This window comes from Callithrix jacchus, chromosome 5, assembly GCF_049354715.1.
Source record: "Callithrix jacchus isolate 240 chromosome 5, calJac240_pri, whole genome shotgun sequence".
Taxonomy (NCBI): Eukaryota; Metazoa; Chordata; class Mammalia; order Primates; family Cebidae; genus Callithrix; species Callithrix jacchus.
This window is the reverse complement of record NC_133506.1, coordinates 106,657,937-106,675,584: the sequence shown is the minus strand read 5'-3', so window position 1 is coordinate 106,675,584 and position 17,648 is coordinate 106,657,937. Positions and strand designations below refer to the sequence as shown.

Here is a 17,648-nt window from a genome sequence, read left to right as displayed (position 1 = left end):
CACCATGTTGGCCAGAATAGTCTTGAACTCCTGACCTCAGGTGATCGGCCCACCTCTACCTCCCAAAGAGCTGGGATTACAGGCGTGAGCTACCACATCCGACCCTCTGGTTCCCTGTTTTGAAATAACTTCAGTTAAAAGTCAGAGGTTCACTGGCCACGTCTCCTTCCTTCTACCCACCCACCACCCCAACCCCCAAAAGATGCCTCTAGCAAAGAAAATGAGACATCCTGATGCCTTCCTGGCTCCTTCCAGAATTTTTGGCTTTGCCTTTTGACACGGGATCCTTCTACCTGAAGTCCCCGCTCCCACATCAACCCCTAGGTTTCCTCTGTCTTAGCTTGGGCTGCTATAACAAAATACCATAGACTGTATGCCAGACAACAGAAATTTATTTTCTCACAATTTTGAGGGCTGCAAAGCTGTGATTAGGGTGCTAGCATGGTCAGGTTCTGGTGAGACCTCCCTGGCTGTCTTCTCGCAGGGTCCTCACATGGCAGTGAGAGACAGACCCAACCCAAAGCCCTCCGGTGTCTCTTTTTAATCAAGCACTAATCACATCTTGGGAGGGCCCTGCCATCATGACTTCATCTAATTAATTCTCTCCCAAAGGATCCATCTCCAGTTATCATCACATTAGGGGTTAGGGCTTCAGTCTGTAAATTTGGGAGGGATGCAGTTCAGTCCATAGCATTCCCTTTATTCTAGTTATTATTTTTATTTTTATTTATTTATTTATTTGAGACAGGGTCTCACTCTGATTGCCCAGGCTGGAGTGCAGTGGCCTAATCTTAGTTCACTGAAGCCTCAAACTCCTGGGGTCAAGTTATCCTCCCACCTCAACCTCCCAAGTAGGTGAGATTACAGGCATGTATCACACCTGGCTAATTTTAGCATTCATAGTAGAGACGGGGTTTCACTGTATTGCCTAGGCTGGTCTGGAACTCCTGGCCTCAAGCAGTCCACCGTCCTCTGCCTCCCAAAGTACTGTGATTACAGGTGTGAGCTACCTTGCCCAGCCTTATTTTATTTTAAAGACTTCATTTTTTTTTTTTTTAAGAGCAGTTTTAGGTTCACAGCAAAATTGAAAGGAAGGTACACAGAGATTTCTCATATATCTCCTGGCCCCACACATGCATAGCCTCCCCCATTATAACATCCCCCACAACAGTAGTTCATTTATTACAGTGGACAAACCTACACTGGGACATCATAATCACCCAAAGTCCATAGTTTACATTAGGGTTCATGCTTGGTGTTACACATTCTATGGATTTGAACAAATGTATAATGACATGTACCCACGATTGAAATATCAAACAGATTAGTTTCTGCCCTAAAAATCCTCTTTGTCTCCCTCCTTTTTGCATATAGGACTGAAATGCTCTGTGCAAAGGCATGGTTCATACAGTAAGGCTCAGCTGCAATCTGGGATCTACTAGCCTGGTGTGCTTAGGCTTGGCTGTGATGCAGGAATTAAGGGTTGGCAGCTGGCTATAGCAAGAGCCTAGATCTAGTTAATTTTTCTCAGTTCTCTGGGACCAACTCTGCCTTCCCCCCTTTTCTTTTTTTTTTTTAATTTGTTTATTCCTGTAGCATAAAAATTCCCCCCTTTTCATGCTCTTCAATCTACATCTTCACTCTCCTCCTCTTCCCTTTAACTCCAGGGTCAGAAGTCTAGGGAACACAGTGATCGATGCCTGCACGTAACTGATAACAGTGCTGACTTGAGTACCAATCTAAATTATGTGATAAAAGAGCTATCATTCATTATAGCTGGAGGCTTAGATCTTAGACTACTTCCAGAATCCAGAATATTTTTGCTTTAGAGACACAAAATATTAATTTTGTTTTTGTTTGGTTTTGAGACAGTGTCTTGCTCTTTCACCCAGACTGGAGTACAGTGGCATGATCACAGCTTACTGCAGCCTTGATCTCCCTGGTTCAAGCAATCTCCCTGCCTCAGTCTCCCAAGTAGCTTGAACTACAGGCATGCACCCCCACATGCAGCTAATTTTTGTCTTTTTTGTAGAGACAGGGTTTCGCTATTTTGCCCAGGCTGGTCTCAAACTCCTAAGCTCAAGCAATCCTCCTGCCTTGGCCTTACAAAGTGTTGGGATTACAGGTGTGAGCCACCGCAACCAGTGACACAATATTAATAAGAAAAAGTACTTTTGCCAGCCACAGTGGCTCACACCTGTAATCCCAATACTTTGGGAGACTGAGGTGGGTGGATCATGAGGTCAGGAGTTTGAGACTAGCCTGACCAACATGGTGAAACCCTGTCTCTACTAAAAATGCAAAAATTGTCTGGGCGGAGTGGCAGGCACCTATGATCCCAGCTACTTGGGAAGCTGAGGCAGGAGAATCACTTGAACCCTGAAGGTGAAGGTTGCAGTGAGCTGAGATCCCGCCACTGCACTCCAGTCTGGGCAACAAGAGTGAAATTCCATCTCAAAAAAAACAAAAAAAGAACTTTCATTGTGGCGAGAGATAGGTAAATAGTGAATTACCTGATAATCAATGGCACTTTGAAGGAAAAAAGATAATATATCCCCCAACCATGACCTTAGGATTACCAGATTCTGCACTTCCTGATCCTACTTGAAGTCAGAAGGGACTTGGCCCAGTATAAGTAAATTGCAAGGATTTGGAAGAAAAAGGGGAAGGATCTATACGCATTTTCAAGGATACTGTATCTTGGAGAAACAAATTTAATAATCTGAGAACTGTTACTATGATACAACATAGTTGAATAACAATTTTTCTTGGAGAGACTAGAATTAAGCTGTTTTATAAAAGTATTGAGAGGCCGGGCGCGGTGGCTCAAGCCTGTAATCCCAGCACTTTGGGAGGCCGAGGCGGGTGGATCACGAGGTCAACAGATCGAGACCATCCTGGTCAACATGGTGAAACCACGTCTCTACTAAAAATTACAAAAAATTAGCTGGGCACGGTGGCACGTGCCTGTAATCCCAGCTACTCAGGAGGCTGAGGCAGGAGAATTGCCTGAACCCAGGGGGCGGAGGTTGCTGTGAGCCGAGATCGCGCCATTGCACTCCAGCCTGGGTAACAAGAGCGAAACTCCGTCTCAAAAAAAATAAAAATAAATAAAAATAAAAATAAAAGTATTGAGAGACTGGATCAATAAATACCCTGCAAATTTGATAGTGAGATGGATTCATTTATTTTTATTTTTAATTAAACTTTTTTTTTTTTGACACGGAGTCTCGCTCTGTCGCCCAGGCTGGAGTGCAGTGGCACGATCTCAGCTCACTTCAACCTCTGCCTCCCAGATTCAAACGATTCTTCTGCCTTAGCCTCCCGAGTAGCTGGGAACTACAGGCGCCCCCCACCATGCCCAGCTCACTTTTTTGTATATTTAGTAGAGACAGGGTTTCACCAGGTTGGCCACCATCTCTCAAAAAAATAATAATAATAATAAATAAAAAAAATCAATCCCTATTTCCCCCATCCCAATAAAATGAAACCTTGGAATTCTTTTTTTCTCCTCCCCTCCCACTACGCCCGAGGAATTGTATAGGCCAATGGTTAGGGAATATTTTTTCGTGGAGGGGACCGTCTTCCACAGTTGTGACCCCGCTCATCAGGTCTGGGAAGAGGTAACTGAAAAACAGAACATACAGAAGCGTTACCACAGGCCATGTACAAGGCCAGAATTTCTCTGACTTCTGTCCGCCAGCACTGCCCGTTAAAGGTACAATTCCACAAGAGACTCGCCAAACTTGGTGGAGTCACCCGCTTACAAGGGCTCGCTCTCCACCTGCGCAAGGACTGCAATTCCCAGGGGCCTCCAGGGCACCCAGCCGCGCCAAGTCCAGACGTGCAGGCGGCGCGCTCTTTCCTGCTCCGCTCACGTCCAGGAACCGGTTCCCGGCCTCCCAACCCCTCTGCAGCGCCCACGCGCCCGGGTCCGAGTCCGCTAGCGAGAGTCGGCGGCGCGGAGGCTTCTGGGAGATGGAGGCCGAGGCTGAGACCTGCGCAGGCGCAAACCCACAGCTGGGGTGAGGGCTGGAAGTGGCGCGGTTCGTGGCAGCGCCCCGATGGAACCTCCTGGTCCTGTGAGGTGAGTGTTGGCGGCGGCTTGCCAGAGGTCCACCTCGCGTTCTGGCTTTTGCCCGTCCCGCAGCGGCTCTGCAGTGAGCAGGCCTGGCAGGTAGCTCCGCGGGTGTGTGTAGAGAGGGGTTTGGGTCGCCCACAGTGCCCACGCTGCGCTGCCCGCGTTGCGTCACGTGCCGTGGAGGGGGGTCTTGATGTCCCTCTTCTCTTTTCTCGAGATCCCTGGCTAAAGGAGTGAAGGGTGGGAGAGTGAGTTGTACCTGACATGGACGACAGCCCCCTTCCCAGGCTCCTGGGAGGGCAACTGCCGGAGGCTGGGATAGAGAAGTTCTGCTGCTGGGGCCAGCGTCTCCAGGCATCACCCGGGAGACTCCGGCTCTGCGTTTTTCTTTGCGCCTCCTTTGTCTTCTGCCAGCAGTCCCCCTTTGTGCTCCTTTCGTGGCCTCTGGTGCCTTCCACCTCCTCCCCGTGTGAAAGGAAAATAAAATCTCGGGACCCCAAACTTACTATGCCAAGGGAAAAGTTAAGCTTGGAAACTGAGTCACGAAAAAACAAAAACAAAAAACTGCTTTTCCTTTTGTTCCTAAACCGATAACTGCAAGATAGAAAGCCACATAACCCCCTAGATGACCTGGCAATGGAAAGAAGAGCCCATCTTCACCAGACAAGACTAGAAATCTCCCTCCACCCACCCAGAGACAAAGCATATTTGACTTCTTCCTCTATGTCTACTTTGTTTTATGCACGAGACAAATTCATAATTGACTTCCTCTTTGCACGTGCAACATGTGGATTCAGTGAACTCTAATCAAATCCTCACAAGAATGTGGCCACTTATCTCATTACCTACCCTCCCTCCTCTTCTCTCCTTCTTCCCCTCCTGCCAGCTTTCTCTCCTTTAAATATTGAAGCCCTCAAAACCCTCTTTGGAAAAAGGGCAGGCCACAGATCCTACTATGGTCTGTGTGTCTTTTTCCTGGGTACATCCTCAACCTTAGCAAAATAACCACTAAATTGGTTGAGACCTATCTCAGATGCTTTCTTGGTTTACACCTGGCAGATTTCCTTGACGCAGGTCACTGTATCCAAGACTTTTTCATAGCTGCCCCTTAATTGGGCCCTGGTACAAATCTTCAGCATTTGAATGAGATCCAACTCCTTAGAGGGGACTTATATTCTTCTTTTGCTGCTGCTACTACTTCAGAATTTTTTTTTTTTTTTAAGGTGGAGTTTCACTCTTGTTGCCCAGGCTGGTTTCTCGGCTCACCGAAACCTCCACCTCCTGGGTTCAAGTGATTCTCCTGCCTCAGCCTCCAGAGTTGCTGGGATTATAGGCATGCACCACCACACCTGGCTAATTTTGTATTTTAAGTAGAGACCGGGTTTCTCCATGTTGGTGAGGCTGGTCTCGAACTCCCAACCTCAGGTGATCCCCCCTTGTCAGCCTTCCAAAGTGCTGGGAATACAGGCATGAGCCACTGTGACTGGCCACTTCAGAAATTTTTTAAAGTGGGAGAAGCCATCTCAGAGAAGGCTGCCTCCCCAACACATCCCACCTTGCACTGAAAGCTGCTTGGCTCTGGGCTCTGCATCTGGAAACTTGAGTTTTGCTTCAAACTAGTTTCTCCCCAGTAGTCATCTCTTCCCATTGGCCCCAGAACTTTTTTTTTTCTTGACGTTTTTTTCCTGTTAATGGCATTCATTTAGTTGTATTGGAGAAAACCACTTTATATCTCCATCTCTACCATACTGCAAGTTTCTCAAAAAAAATTGACTTAGTGCAGCAGAATTCTGGGGAGGAGTGGAAGAGAAACCAGGAGTAAAGAGTATGGTACAGGGTTTGCCTTTTTGTGGTGCTGAGTGTATGTTTAATGAATGAAAAAAAGAAGAGGAGCCTGAGCACGGTGGCTCACGCCTGTAATCCCAGCACTCTGGGAGACTAAGGCAGGTTGATCACCTGAGGTCAGGAATTGAAGACCAGCCTGGTCAACATGGCGAAACCCCATCTCTACTAAAAATGCTAAAAAATAAGCCAGGTGTGGTGGCTAGTGCCTGTAATCCCAGCTACTTGGGAGGCTGAGGTAGGAGAATCACTAGAACCCTGGGGGTGGAGGTTGCAGTGAGCTGAGATTGTGCCATTGTGGATTGTGCATTCCAGCCTGGGTGACAGAGCAAGACTCTGTCTCAAAAAAAAAAAAAAAAAAAAAAAGAAAAGAAAAAAAAGAAGAGGAATGATTTATTCTTATGTTACAGGGGGATCTTGCAAGATTCCAGCTGGTATGAGCCTTCTGCAGAGCTAGTCCGGACTAGAATGGCTATATCACTAACAGCAGCTGAAACTCTGGCCCTTCAGGGTATACAAGGACAAGAGAAGATTATGATGATGGAACCAAAGGAAGAGGAACAGTCTTGTGAGTATGAGACCAGGCTACCTGGGAACTACTCTGCCAGTCAAGAGATCTTCCGCCAACGCTTCAGGCAACTCCGCTACCAGGAGACTCCTGGTCCCCGGGAGGCCTTGAGCCAACTACAGGTACTCTGCTCTGAGTGGCTGAGGCCAGAGAAACACACCAAGGAGCAGATCCTGGAGTTACTGGTGCTCGAACAATTCTTGACCATCCTGCCTGAGGAGCTCCAATCCTGGGTGCGCGGACATCACCCTAAGAGTGGAGAGGAGGCTGTGACTGTGCTGGAGGATTTAGAGAAAGGACTTGAACCAGAGCTGCAGGTGGGAAGGGGGATTTGGTCTGTTATGGGAGCCAGATCAATGACCTTCAGGCTGAAGAGAGGGGCAGCAGTAGGGGGAGTTGCCAAGTTCAAACCTCTCTTGGGCCAAGTAGAGCAGTTAGTATGTGTTTCTGTGTCTGTCTGTTCTGCCCTCAAGCCCTGAATGAGAAAGAGACTGACTCTAGCTCCTCTTCCTTCCCCTGTGCTGACTCCGAGGAGGCTCTCTAAAGTCTCCTTGGAAGCTTTGGTCCCATATCAACTGAGCGGTGCCTGATCACCTCCAGGTCCCAGGCCCTGCACATGGACTTGCACAGGAAGAGCCATGGGAGAAGAAGGAATCTCGGGGAGCGGCCCAGGAAGCAGTGAGCATCCAGCTCCAGCCTAAGGAGACCCAGCCTTTCCCAAAGACTGGTGAGGAGCAGGTTTCTGTGGGGAGGGAGAAGAGAAAGGGCACAGTAGCTAGTACCTATAAAGGGTAAATAGTAGTAGGTGTTCAAATGTTTGGTATCATCATCACAGCCTTACTCTTCTTATCTCTTAGGTGAGAGACTTTGCCCATTTCATCACTCATAAAATTAGGAGTAAGAATAACCTACCTCATAAAATATCTCTGAGGATTAAGTTGAACTGGTGTCATATCTGGATATAAAGCCTGGCCAGCATCTCTTAACTTTAGAGAGCCCTAAATCAGGACCAGGAAAATAATTCATTCACATATGCCTTATCATCTCCACTGCACTTAACTCTTAGTCTATAATAACTCTGCCCTGAGCTAAAGGCCAGCCTTGAGATCTTTTTTTTTTTCACTTCCTGAGGCCTTGCAAAACATACTTTTTAAGCCATAAAGCACTCCTATGTGAGATGCAGCCTGTCATCACCTTTATCTAACACCTCTTCCTCAGGTAAACAGCCATATTTGAAACTCTTATATGTGCCCTTACCTTCTACCCCTCAGATTCACTACAAAAACTTCCTTCTTGGCCTGCATATATACCCACAAACAACCTCTCCTCTCTCCCAGTGGCAAACACTAGACTTACAGCCTCAGGAGTGTGAACTGTCCTTGCTGGCCTCTGCAGCATCTTGACCATTTTGTGAATCTGTTGCTAAATAAGAAGAGTCTACTTGATATTTGGTTTTATACCATAACCTCCCTATGATTATCACCAAACCAAAGCATTTGAAAAATCAAATTCTTATTAGTTACACAGTGGGAAAAAATAGAAATGGAGATTAATTAGACTCTGTCCCAAAAGTATGTTTCTACTTCTTAGCTCTTCTTTCTTCCTTGCCTTTTTTCCAGACTTTTTCTTGTCTCCTTTACTTCTGTTTAGTAAGCCTCTATTCATTTATCAATTTTATTACTTTACTTTCAAAATGAAGCTAGCTATTCTGTTGTTTTTTTATAGCAAGCATATTTCAGATTGTTTTAAACCATAGCATTTAACCTGAAAAAATGATTTTTTTTTTTTTACTCAAATGTTCTTGGCTGGGCACAGTGGGTCACACCTGTAATCCCAGCACTTTGGGAGGCTGAGGTCAGTGAATCACTTGGGGTCAGGAGTTCAAGACCAGCCTGGCAAACATGGTGAAACCCCGTCTCTACTAAAAATACAAAAACTAGCCTGGTGTGGTGGTACATGCCTGTAATCCCAGCTACTGGGGAGGAGGAGGCACGAGAATTACTTGAACCAGGAAAGCAGAGGTTGTGGTGAACAGAGATCATCCCACTGCACTCCAACCTGGGCAACAGAACAAGACTCTGTCTTAAAAAAAAAAAAAAAAAAAAAAAAATTGCTTATAGCCATTATTGGAAAAAAAGAAAAAGAAAAAAATCAAATGATCTTGAGTTATCTTAAAACAATTAGTTTCTGTTCTCTTTAGGCAATAGAGAACACTACAACAGATAAAACATAAAATGTGCCATGGACATTTAAAAACAAAAAAGGCAATGCACTCTTCATTTTTTTTTTTTTTTTTTAAGGAAGAGAAAGGCAGAGAGCATCAAACAGGAGGCAGGGAGCTGGAAGTCTTCCTTTTGATAAAGGAGGCAGCTATTTGAGCTTCCTCTAAAGAGGCTATAGATTTATGCAGCTGGGAAATGGAAGGGAAGAGGTGAAGGTTACAGATCCAGGAAGGGCAGTTTTTCTGCCTTTAGAAACATCCTTTTTCCTAACCCTAATGATTCTTCTTCCTTCACACATCAGTTGACCACTCCCTAATTTCTTGAAAATATGGGAAATCCTAAAAGGACTGTGCATCATAATTGCTTTTCTTTTTTCTTTTTCTTTTTTTTTTTTTTTTTTAAGACAGGGTTTCACCATGTTGGTCAGGCTGGTCTTGATCTCCTGACCTCAGGTGATCCGCCCAGCTTGGCCTCCAAAGTGCTTGGATTACAGGCAGGAGCCACCATGCCAGGCTGCTTTTATTTTTTCAATAAAACTTCTCTAGTGTTTCACTATGGAAAAATTAGGGGAAAAAGGCAAATAAATGGGAGAAATTAAAAAGAAGAAACCCACTCCTCTGTGTAGTCCCATCACCAAGAGATAACTGTTGGTAATAGCTAAGTAAATATTCTTCCCATCTTTGTCTCATATATAGTAGTTTTTAAGCATTTGTTTTTATTCCAGAACTGTAAATTTTAATCTAAGTGTTGTTTCTTCATACATTCAGAACAGGTATATTTACATTTTCTGTCAGTTGTTACAGAAGATGGCCCAGAGCCCAAGGACAAAGAATCATTGCCACAACCACCTGTTACCGAAGTGGAATCACAGGTGTTCTCAGAAAGACTTGCTACTGACACCTCTACATTTGAAGCTACCTCTGAGGGTACCTTAGAACTGCAGCAGAGAAATCCCAAAGCAGAGAGACTGAGGTGGTCCCCTGCCCAGGGGAAAAGTTTCAGACAGATGGTTGTCACCGATAAGGAAATTCCCACAGGGAAGAAAGACCATGAATGTAGTGAATGTGGTAAAACCTTCATTTATAACTCACATCTTGTTGTCCACCAGAGAGTTCATTCTGGAGAGAAACCCTATAAGTGTAGTGACTGTGGGAAAACTTTCAAACAGAGCTCAAACCTCGGTCAGCATCAGAGGATTCATACAGGAGAGAAACCCTTCGAATGTCCTGAATGTGGGAAGGCCTTCAGGTGGGGTGCTCATCTTGTTCAGCATCAAAGGATTCATTCAGGAGAGAAGCCCTATGAGTGTAATGAGTGTGGGAAGGCCTTTAGTCAAAGCTCATATCTAAGTCAGCATCGGAGAATTCACAGTGGAGAGAAACCTTTTATTTGTAAAGAATGTGGGAAAGCTTATGGATGGTGCTCAGAGCTCATTAGACATCGGAGAGTTCATGCCAGAAAAGAGCCTTTGCATTGAATTGAAGGGGAGAATGCTCCAGACAGAATTTTGTGTCGCTCTAATCTACTTTAGGACTGGATCCCATAAAAGTTATAAGCTTCTTAAGATTTTTCCTGTGTCTTTCTTAATTTAGGAAAAACTGTTTACTTAGTTCCACCTGTAGATCATCCCTTCATGTCCTTTGATTAAGATACCGATATCAATTACAATGCCACTGGCTGCAAGTAATAGCCAAGTTGTTTTGCTTCTCCTTTCTAGCATGATCTTGGGCGAGATTCTGAACTGCCCAGTTTGCCCACCAATAACATCTACTTCATTAGAATTTGTTTTTTTTTTTTTTTTTTCAGATGGAGTCTTGATCTGTTGCCCTGGCTGGAACGCAGTGGCACAATCTCAGCTCACTGCAACCTCCGCCTCCCGGGTTCAAGCGATTCTTCTGCCTCAGCCTTCCAAGTATCTGGGGCTACAGGTGTGCGCCACCATGCCCAGCTAATTTTTGTATTTTTAGTAGAGATGGAGGTTTCACCATATTGGCCAGGCTGGTCTGGAACTCCTGACCTGGTAATCTCCCCACCTCAGTCTCTCAGAATGCTGAGATTAAAGGTGTGAGCCACTGTCCCTGTCCTACTTCATTAGAATTTTTAACCTGGCACTGAGCAGCTGCTTGGGAAGTGTTAGTTATATTGGTATTTATTGTGAATGGGTCTTTGGTCCAGGTTTTTTTGTTTGTTTATTTTTTGGTAGAGATGGAGTCTCACTATGTTGCCCAAGCTGTGTCAAACTCCTAGCCTCAAGGAATCCTCCTACTTTGGCTTTCCAAAGTATGGGGATTACAGGCATGAGCCGCAGTGCTCAGACCCATACTAGTCTGCCTGCTCAGACAGGGTCACATCTGCAAGTGTCGGTCAGGGGACAGAAAATTTGAAGAAACTTTAAAGAAGTATTAGCAAAAAGGGATTAGCTGCTAAAGGGAATAAATAAATCTCTAAAGAATTTAAGGGCTGGGTGTGGTGGCTCATGCCTGTAATCCCAACACTTTGAGAGACCGAGGCAGGAGAATCACTTGAGGTCAGGAGTTTGAGACTAGTCTGGCCAACATGGTGTAATCCCATCTCTACTAAAAATATGTTTAAAAAAAAATAGCCGGCATGGCGATGTGTGCCTTTAATCCCAGCTACTTGGGTGGCTGAAGTAGAAGAATAGCTTGAACCTGGGAGGCAGAGATTGCAGTGAGCCAAGATCATGCCACTGCACTCCAGCCTGGGTGACAGAGCAAGACTCCATCTCAACAAAAAGAATATAGGAATAGGACAAGCATGATGGCTCACTCCTGTAATCCCAGCCTTTGAGAGGCTGAGGTGGGCAGATCACTTGAGCCCAGGAGTTCAAGACCACCCTGAGCAAGCAACATGATGAAACTCCATCTTTTCAAAAAGACAAAAAATTAGCCAGGTGTGGTGGTGTGTGCCTGTAGTCCCAGCTACTTGGGAGGCTGAGGTGGGAGAATCACCTGAGCCCAGGAGGTTGAGGCTGCAATAAGTCATGATCATACCACTGCACCCCAGCCTGTGTGACGGAGTGAGACCCTGTGTTAAAAGATACAGAAATAGCAGAAAAGGGAACAGCTACTACTACTACCTCTAGGGCTGAGAGAGAATTCTCAAGAAGTAAACTTAGAAGAGCCCCCATCCCCCTGAACAATATCGAAATTCAGACCTTATTGATTAGGGTGTGGCTATTCCAGTGTTGTGCTAGAGCTGGTCTATAAAGGCTGGCAAGAGCCAATTTTGCACATCACTTCTCAAATCTGCATTGAAATTAACCATGATGGGAGTATTCACACTATGGAAATCAGCATACACAGTAAATGAGAGACTTTTTATTTTGGTTTTGAACTAGCTGTTAGCTAGTTGTTAAATATTTACCAACACAAGCCAGGCACAGTAGCAGGTGCCTACAGTCCTAGCTACGTAGGAGGCTGAGGTGGTCTAGCCTGGGCAACATAGCAAAATTCTATCTCAAAAAAATTAATATTTTTTAGTGTACTTGTATAGAGTGCAAGGGACAAATGCATTAGATGAGGCTGGAGAAATGAAATTTAGCAGCTATTTAGCCCTTTTAAGCCACATAAGGGATTTTGGATTTAAGAGCAGTGGGAAGCCATTACTAGGGAGTGACACCATCAGTTACTCAGGCACTTGAGAAAGATCATCTACAGTGTGGAAAATTGAAAACAGACTCACTAGGAGACTTGTAACCTCCAAGTAATACTACTACCTAAACTGAGGGAGTGGCCATGTGGATGTAGAAAAGGAGACAGACTTGAAAAGTATGAAGGGGGTAAGATCAGGACTTTTGGGGATCGATCTGACTGCCAGGAAGAAAACAGCCTACCCTCCCTCTAGACTCTAGCTCAATTTATGCTTCAAGCCAAACAGTGCAGGTGGGTCCACATTTTCCTCCCAAGAGCCTTAGGCTCTGTTGGGGAACCCCATCCTACAGGCCTTTCTTAGGCACCTACCTCTGCACATACCCATGAGGACCCCAAGGCCACAGGTGACAGACAGAGTGGCTGTCTTACAGACAGTGTGGCCATAAGCCCTGGGGGTGAGGGAGGAGAGCTGTAGGCCAGGGAGCACGTGGAAACGGGGAAGCTTTGGGCTTAGGGTTAAAGGAGTCAGTTTTCTCTTCCAGGCACCTGAACATTACTGAAGCAGTGCTTCAACTATACTACTAAACTTCAGAAGGAGGCTTTATATTGCAAAGTTACAGATGAAGAAAACTAAAATAGATGAAATAATTTGTCCAAGGCCACATAATTGGTAAGTAGCACGGCCAAGATCTGAATCTAAATATGATTTCAGAGTCTGCACACATGGCATCCTTTACTCAGAGCTGCAAGGAAGAAAAGTGGGACTTTTGCATTTCCAACTTGAATTGTGGAGCAGAGAAAACCAAATGCACTGTCCTAGTCAGCAACACTTCCCAGACAGATGAGTGCTTGGTCCCAGTAATGAGACTATCTCTGCTGCCCAGGAACCAATGTAAAATTTAATTAATTAAATTTAAAATTAAATATAATCAGACTGGCACGGTGGCTCATGCCTGTAATCCCAGCACTTTGGGAGGCCAAGGTGGGTAGATCACCTGAGGGCAGGAGTTCAAGACTAGTCTGGCCAACATGGTAAAACCCTGTCTATACTAAAAATACAAAAAATTAGCTGGGTATGGTGGCAGGAAACTGCTACTCCCAGGAGGATTGGAGGAGAGTCAGGGAAGGCCTCAGAGGACAAATCCATTGCAATGGTCCTTGAAGCTGGAGGTAAACAAGGGTGGGGATGGGTGTTAAATAGACAGTGGCCCTGGGAGGAGGGATGGAGTCTGTAAAGGCAAGGAGGCATCAAAGTGCTGGGTATATGTGAGTACAAGTAGATCAGGGTCGCTGGTGCATGGTGCCGGTGCCAGTGCTGGGATGGGAGGTTCTGGGACCGGGATGCCTTGGGCTCCAGGGACAGGTTGGGTGTGGGGAGAACAGTCCTGAGAAATAAGTGGTATGATGAGAGCTGTGATTTCCAAAGCATGGGGAGGATGGGCAGGAGGCTGGCATGGAGTATGGAAGAAATATTTTTGAGGATGATACAGGCAAAAGATATGACTTCCTCTTCCTTTGTTTTTCAGGACTGAAGGTTGCAAGTAAAAGGGATTTTTTTTTTGAGATGGAGTTTTGCTCTTGCTGCCCAGGCTGGAGTGCAGTGGTACCATCTCGGCTCACTGCAACCTCTGCCTCCCGGGTTCAAGCGATTCTCCTGCCTCAGCCTCCCGAGTAGCTGGGATTACAGGCATGCGCCACCACGCCTGGCTAACTTTGTGTTTTTAGTAGAGATAGGATTTCTCCATGTTGGTCAGGCTGATCTCGACCTCCCGACCCCAGGTGATCCACCTACTTCGGCCTCCCAAAATGCTGGGATTACAGGTGTGAGCCACCAAGCCCAGCAGGGATGTGTTTAAAGCAACCTGGGGCTATCTTGTTTTTGGGTAAATGCTATGATCAATTCCAACGAAAGAAAGGTTTTGGTTCACCTGTTGAACAGTGTACTTGCCCACATCATAGAAAAATAAGATAATTTACTGCCACTTATTTATTAATTCATTCATTTATTAATGATTGACAACCCTGGGGTGAACACTCTTCTACAAGAGTTAGCCCTGTCCTCAAGGAGCAAAGCAAAATTACTGCCAGAAATGAAGAAGAGGCAAGATTAAAATTTCATGTTAGAATGAAAGTGTCCTACAGTGAGTTAAGTCCCCATATCCCTGGCCACTGTGCATGCTCAGATGCTGAAGTTGATAAGAACTGGGCTGGTCTTTTCCACACTGGCATCAAAGGTCCTCTCCAGTGTGAATTTCCCGATGAACTCCAAGGTGAAAATTCCATCTCAAGGCTTTCCCATACTCTACATAGTAGTGTTTCTCACCAGCGTGAACTTGAATGCCAAGGAATCTCCCATCCCCACCTGAAGGCATCAAGCTCTCCCAGGTCCTTCCCACATTCAGGGCACTCCTGGGGTTCCCCCGACTTCAGAGTCAGTGGACTGGAACCTAGATTTATAGTGCCTACTCCAACTAATGTGCCTCCGCACCCCCATCTATCTCCAAGCTGTTTATGTACAGCTTGGAGAATGCTCAACATACCCAAATGACCAAAGGCATAGAAGCATTTGCTGCTTTTGTTTTACTTTTTCTTTTCTTTCTTTCTTTCTTTTCTTTCTTTTTTTTTTTTTTTTAGACAGTTTTTCTCTGTTGTCAGGCACCAGGCTGGAGTGCAGTGGCAAGCTCGGCCCACTGCAACCTCCGCCTCCCAGATTCAAGCAATGCTCCTTCCTCAGCCTCCAAAGTAGCTGGGACTACAGGCACGCGCCACCACACCCAGCTACTTTTTGTATTTTTTAGTAGAGACGGGGTTTTACCATGTTGTCCAGGATGGTCTCGATCTGTTGACCTCCTGATCCACCTGCCTCAGCCTCCCAAAGTGCTGGGATTACAGGTGTGAGCCACCGTGCCCGGCTGCTTTTTTTGAGAGAGTCCCTCTCTGTCGCCCAGGCTGGAGGGCAGTGGCATGATCTCGGCTTACTGCAACCTCCACCTCCCGGGTTCAAGCGATTCTCCTGCCTCAGCCTCCCGAGTAGCTGGGATTACAGGCACACACCACCATGCCCAGCTAATTTTGTAATTTTAGTAGAGACAGGGTTTCGCTATGTTGACCAGGCTGGTCTCAAACTCCTGACCACATATGATCCGCCCACCTCAGCCTCCCAAAGTGCTAGGATTACAGGCGTGAGCCACGTGCCTAGCCTAGATTTGCTCCTTTCTTGATTCTCTGGTTAAACTGCCCCGAAAGCCTCCCAGACCTCTGCCCACTCTCAGCGCATAACCACCGTCCCTCTTAGCAAAAGGCCTCAAATAATCAACTCCACTGTCTCTGACACTCCTAACTTTCATACCTATCTTCTTAGCCCCTCCAACAGTCTTAGTGACTTCAATGACTTCTTACCAAAGCCAACCCCGCCTTTCGTGTTTTGAGTCTATACTTTCCTACTGCGAATGTTTAATTGTAATAATTAGATATTAAATAGTTATACTAGGCCTGTCTTGGTGCCCAGAAAAGCCTGGGCCACGGGAGGGACTCTGTAAATATCCGTGGGATGTGAAATGCTCTCACAAACTGCAAATACCAGAAGGCGGAGAGACAAAAGCACAGGCCCACTGATTTGCCCCCAACTGCCACCCCACCCCACTAGCACACGCACGTGGGAGTCTTAGCGGACGCCCCACAGACCGCGCACGCGGCCGTGAGCCCGCCCGGCGGTCCCTCAGCCCTCAGCTTCCGACCCCCTGGTCTCCGCCCCTCAGCCCTCGAGTCCCGCCTCCGGCCGCCGAGGTCCTGCGCTAACGAGCGGTCCTCCCAGCCCCGCGACAGACACGCTTCCGCCTGCACCGCTGAGGCTTCTACCTCTCGGATACCAGACAGGCTGGCCGACGAGCGCATTTGGGGGACTTTTTGGAGACCATGAGTACTAACAGAATTGGGTCTAGCAGAAGACACCTGCTGTAAAGCGTATTATCAACTATTAAAAACAACTGGTGTTCTCGTCCGCAGTACTGTGGAGAGTGGAGTGACCGTCAATTCCCAGGGCTGGGAGACCACGGCGTGGGAAAGACGCCCGGGGGCTTGGGAAGGGGCTCGAACTCGGGTCCCGGGGCTCCTGAAATGGGCTTCCACCGTCCGGTCGGCCTCTGCCCTCAAGCCACCTTCATCCTTCCCTTCTGTGCATTCGTGCTGGCTCAGCGCTTCGGGGAGAGGGAGAGGTGGGCGCCAGGCTGCATGGCCGCCCTGCGTTTCAGACACCAAGCTCTCTCCTGTTCCGCAGCGCTGACTCCGTTGGACTAATTGAGGCGCCGCGCCCAGTGCAGGTGCTTCACGTCCCAGGTGGCCAGCGAGTGGCCGACGACTGTGTCCACCTGCCCTGCTGAGGCTGCTCCCTTTCTCATGTGATCGCCAGAATCGTCCCCGCCCCTTCTCACTGGGCTTTTACTGGGGTCCTGCCGACCTCCATTTCCAGGGGTTCACCCGGGCAAGTCTTTTTGACATAGATTCATTCCAAAAGCTGAGGGGTGCCGCGAAGAGGAAGTTACTGTGGAAGTGACTTGTCTTTTTTTTTTTTTTTTTAATTTTTTTTTTTTCTTCTTTTTTTGCCAATCAGTTTAAGCTTATGAGGTTGCTCAGGTTAGCCTTGAACTGATGACCTCGCCTTCGAGAGCGCCATGACCTCCGGCGGGAGCCACTTTGGACCCCTTTTTTTTTTAATTTTTAATTTTTATTTTGAGATGGGGTTTCACCATGTTGGCCAGGATGGTCTTGAACTCCTGACCTCATAATCTGCCCACCTTGGCCTCCCAAAGTGCTGGGATTACAGGCACGAGCTACCGCGCCCAGCCTTTTTTTTTTTTTTTTTTAAGATAAAGGTTTAATTTCGGGAACAGGGGGTCAGAGGACGGGTTTCAGAAGATCCATGAATTCTCTGAAACTGCCTGGCAGAGCTTTCCTGGTTCTCAAAGGAGATTATTGATGTAACAGCATTAAGAACCTGACATCCGCCAGGAATCAGAACACTTGTAAAAATTGAATGGTAAACAATCAGCAGCACCCACTGCCACCCTGACATTTCAGTAATAAGGTGATTTTTTTAAAGGCCATACAAATGGTCTGAAAATATCTTACATTAAGTTGCTAATAATGAAGTAAAATGTGTATACCAACGCACACACAGTAGGTAACACTTGTCCTGTTATTTAAGATGAAGGATCTCACCAAGCAAAGCAGATGATCAAGGACACATAATGTACATTGTAGGCAAAACCAGAAGGTAACAAGCATATTGGGGTACTTAGGTAAGATGAAACTTACAAGGTGGGGAC

The 17,648-nt window shown here is 46.4% G+C and overlaps 1 protein-coding gene across 8 annotated transcripts; it reads left to right on the top strand.

Annotated features, from left to right (window-relative positions):
- The first annotated feature begins 732 nt into the window (after positions 1 to 732).
- Positions 733 to 16,326, top strand: ZNF232 (zinc finger protein 232). 8 transcript variants are annotated; one of them, XR_004743420.3, is made up of 6 exons: positions 733 to 4,087; positions 6,434 to 6,808; positions 7,092 to 7,218; positions 9,481 to 9,961; positions 12,867 to 12,994; positions 13,851 to 16,326. XR_004743420.3 is itself a non-coding variant. In XM_035301077.3 (5 exons), exons 1-5 carry the CDS (start codon positions 3,665 to 3,667, stop codon positions 12,907 to 12,909), a joined length of 1,449 nt encoding a protein of 482 aa, XP_035156968.1. In that variant the 5' UTR covers positions 733 to 3,664; the 3' UTR covers positions 12,910 to 16,326. The 8 variants fall into 8 exon arrangements, 7 of the variants coding, with proteins under 7 accessions (XP_035156968.1, XP_035156967.3, XP_035156965.1 ...); XM_035301077.3 differs by having other exon boundaries at positions 12,867 to 16,326; XM_035301076.3 differs by lacking the exons at positions 12,867 to 12,994; positions 13,851 to 16,326 and having other exon boundaries at positions 736 to 4,087; positions 9,517 to 10,277.
- The last annotated feature ends 1,322 nt before the right edge of the window (positions 16,327 to 17,648 follow it).

Excerpts from the sequence above, each read along its gene's own strand:
- ZNF232 (XM_035301074.3), top strand. The coding sequence starts at position 3,665 with ATGTACAAGGCCAGAATTTCTCTGACTTCTGTCCGCCAGCACTGCCCG. Across the intron at positions 6,809-7,091 it reads GACTTGAACCAGAGCTGCAG|GTCCCAGGCCCTGCACATGG; the intron begins GTGGGAAGGGGG and ends GATCACCTCCAG. Across the intron at positions 7,219-9,480 it reads CCAGCCTTTCCCAAAGACTG|AACAGGTATATTTACATTTT; the intron begins GTGAGGAGCAGG and ends TCATACATTCAG.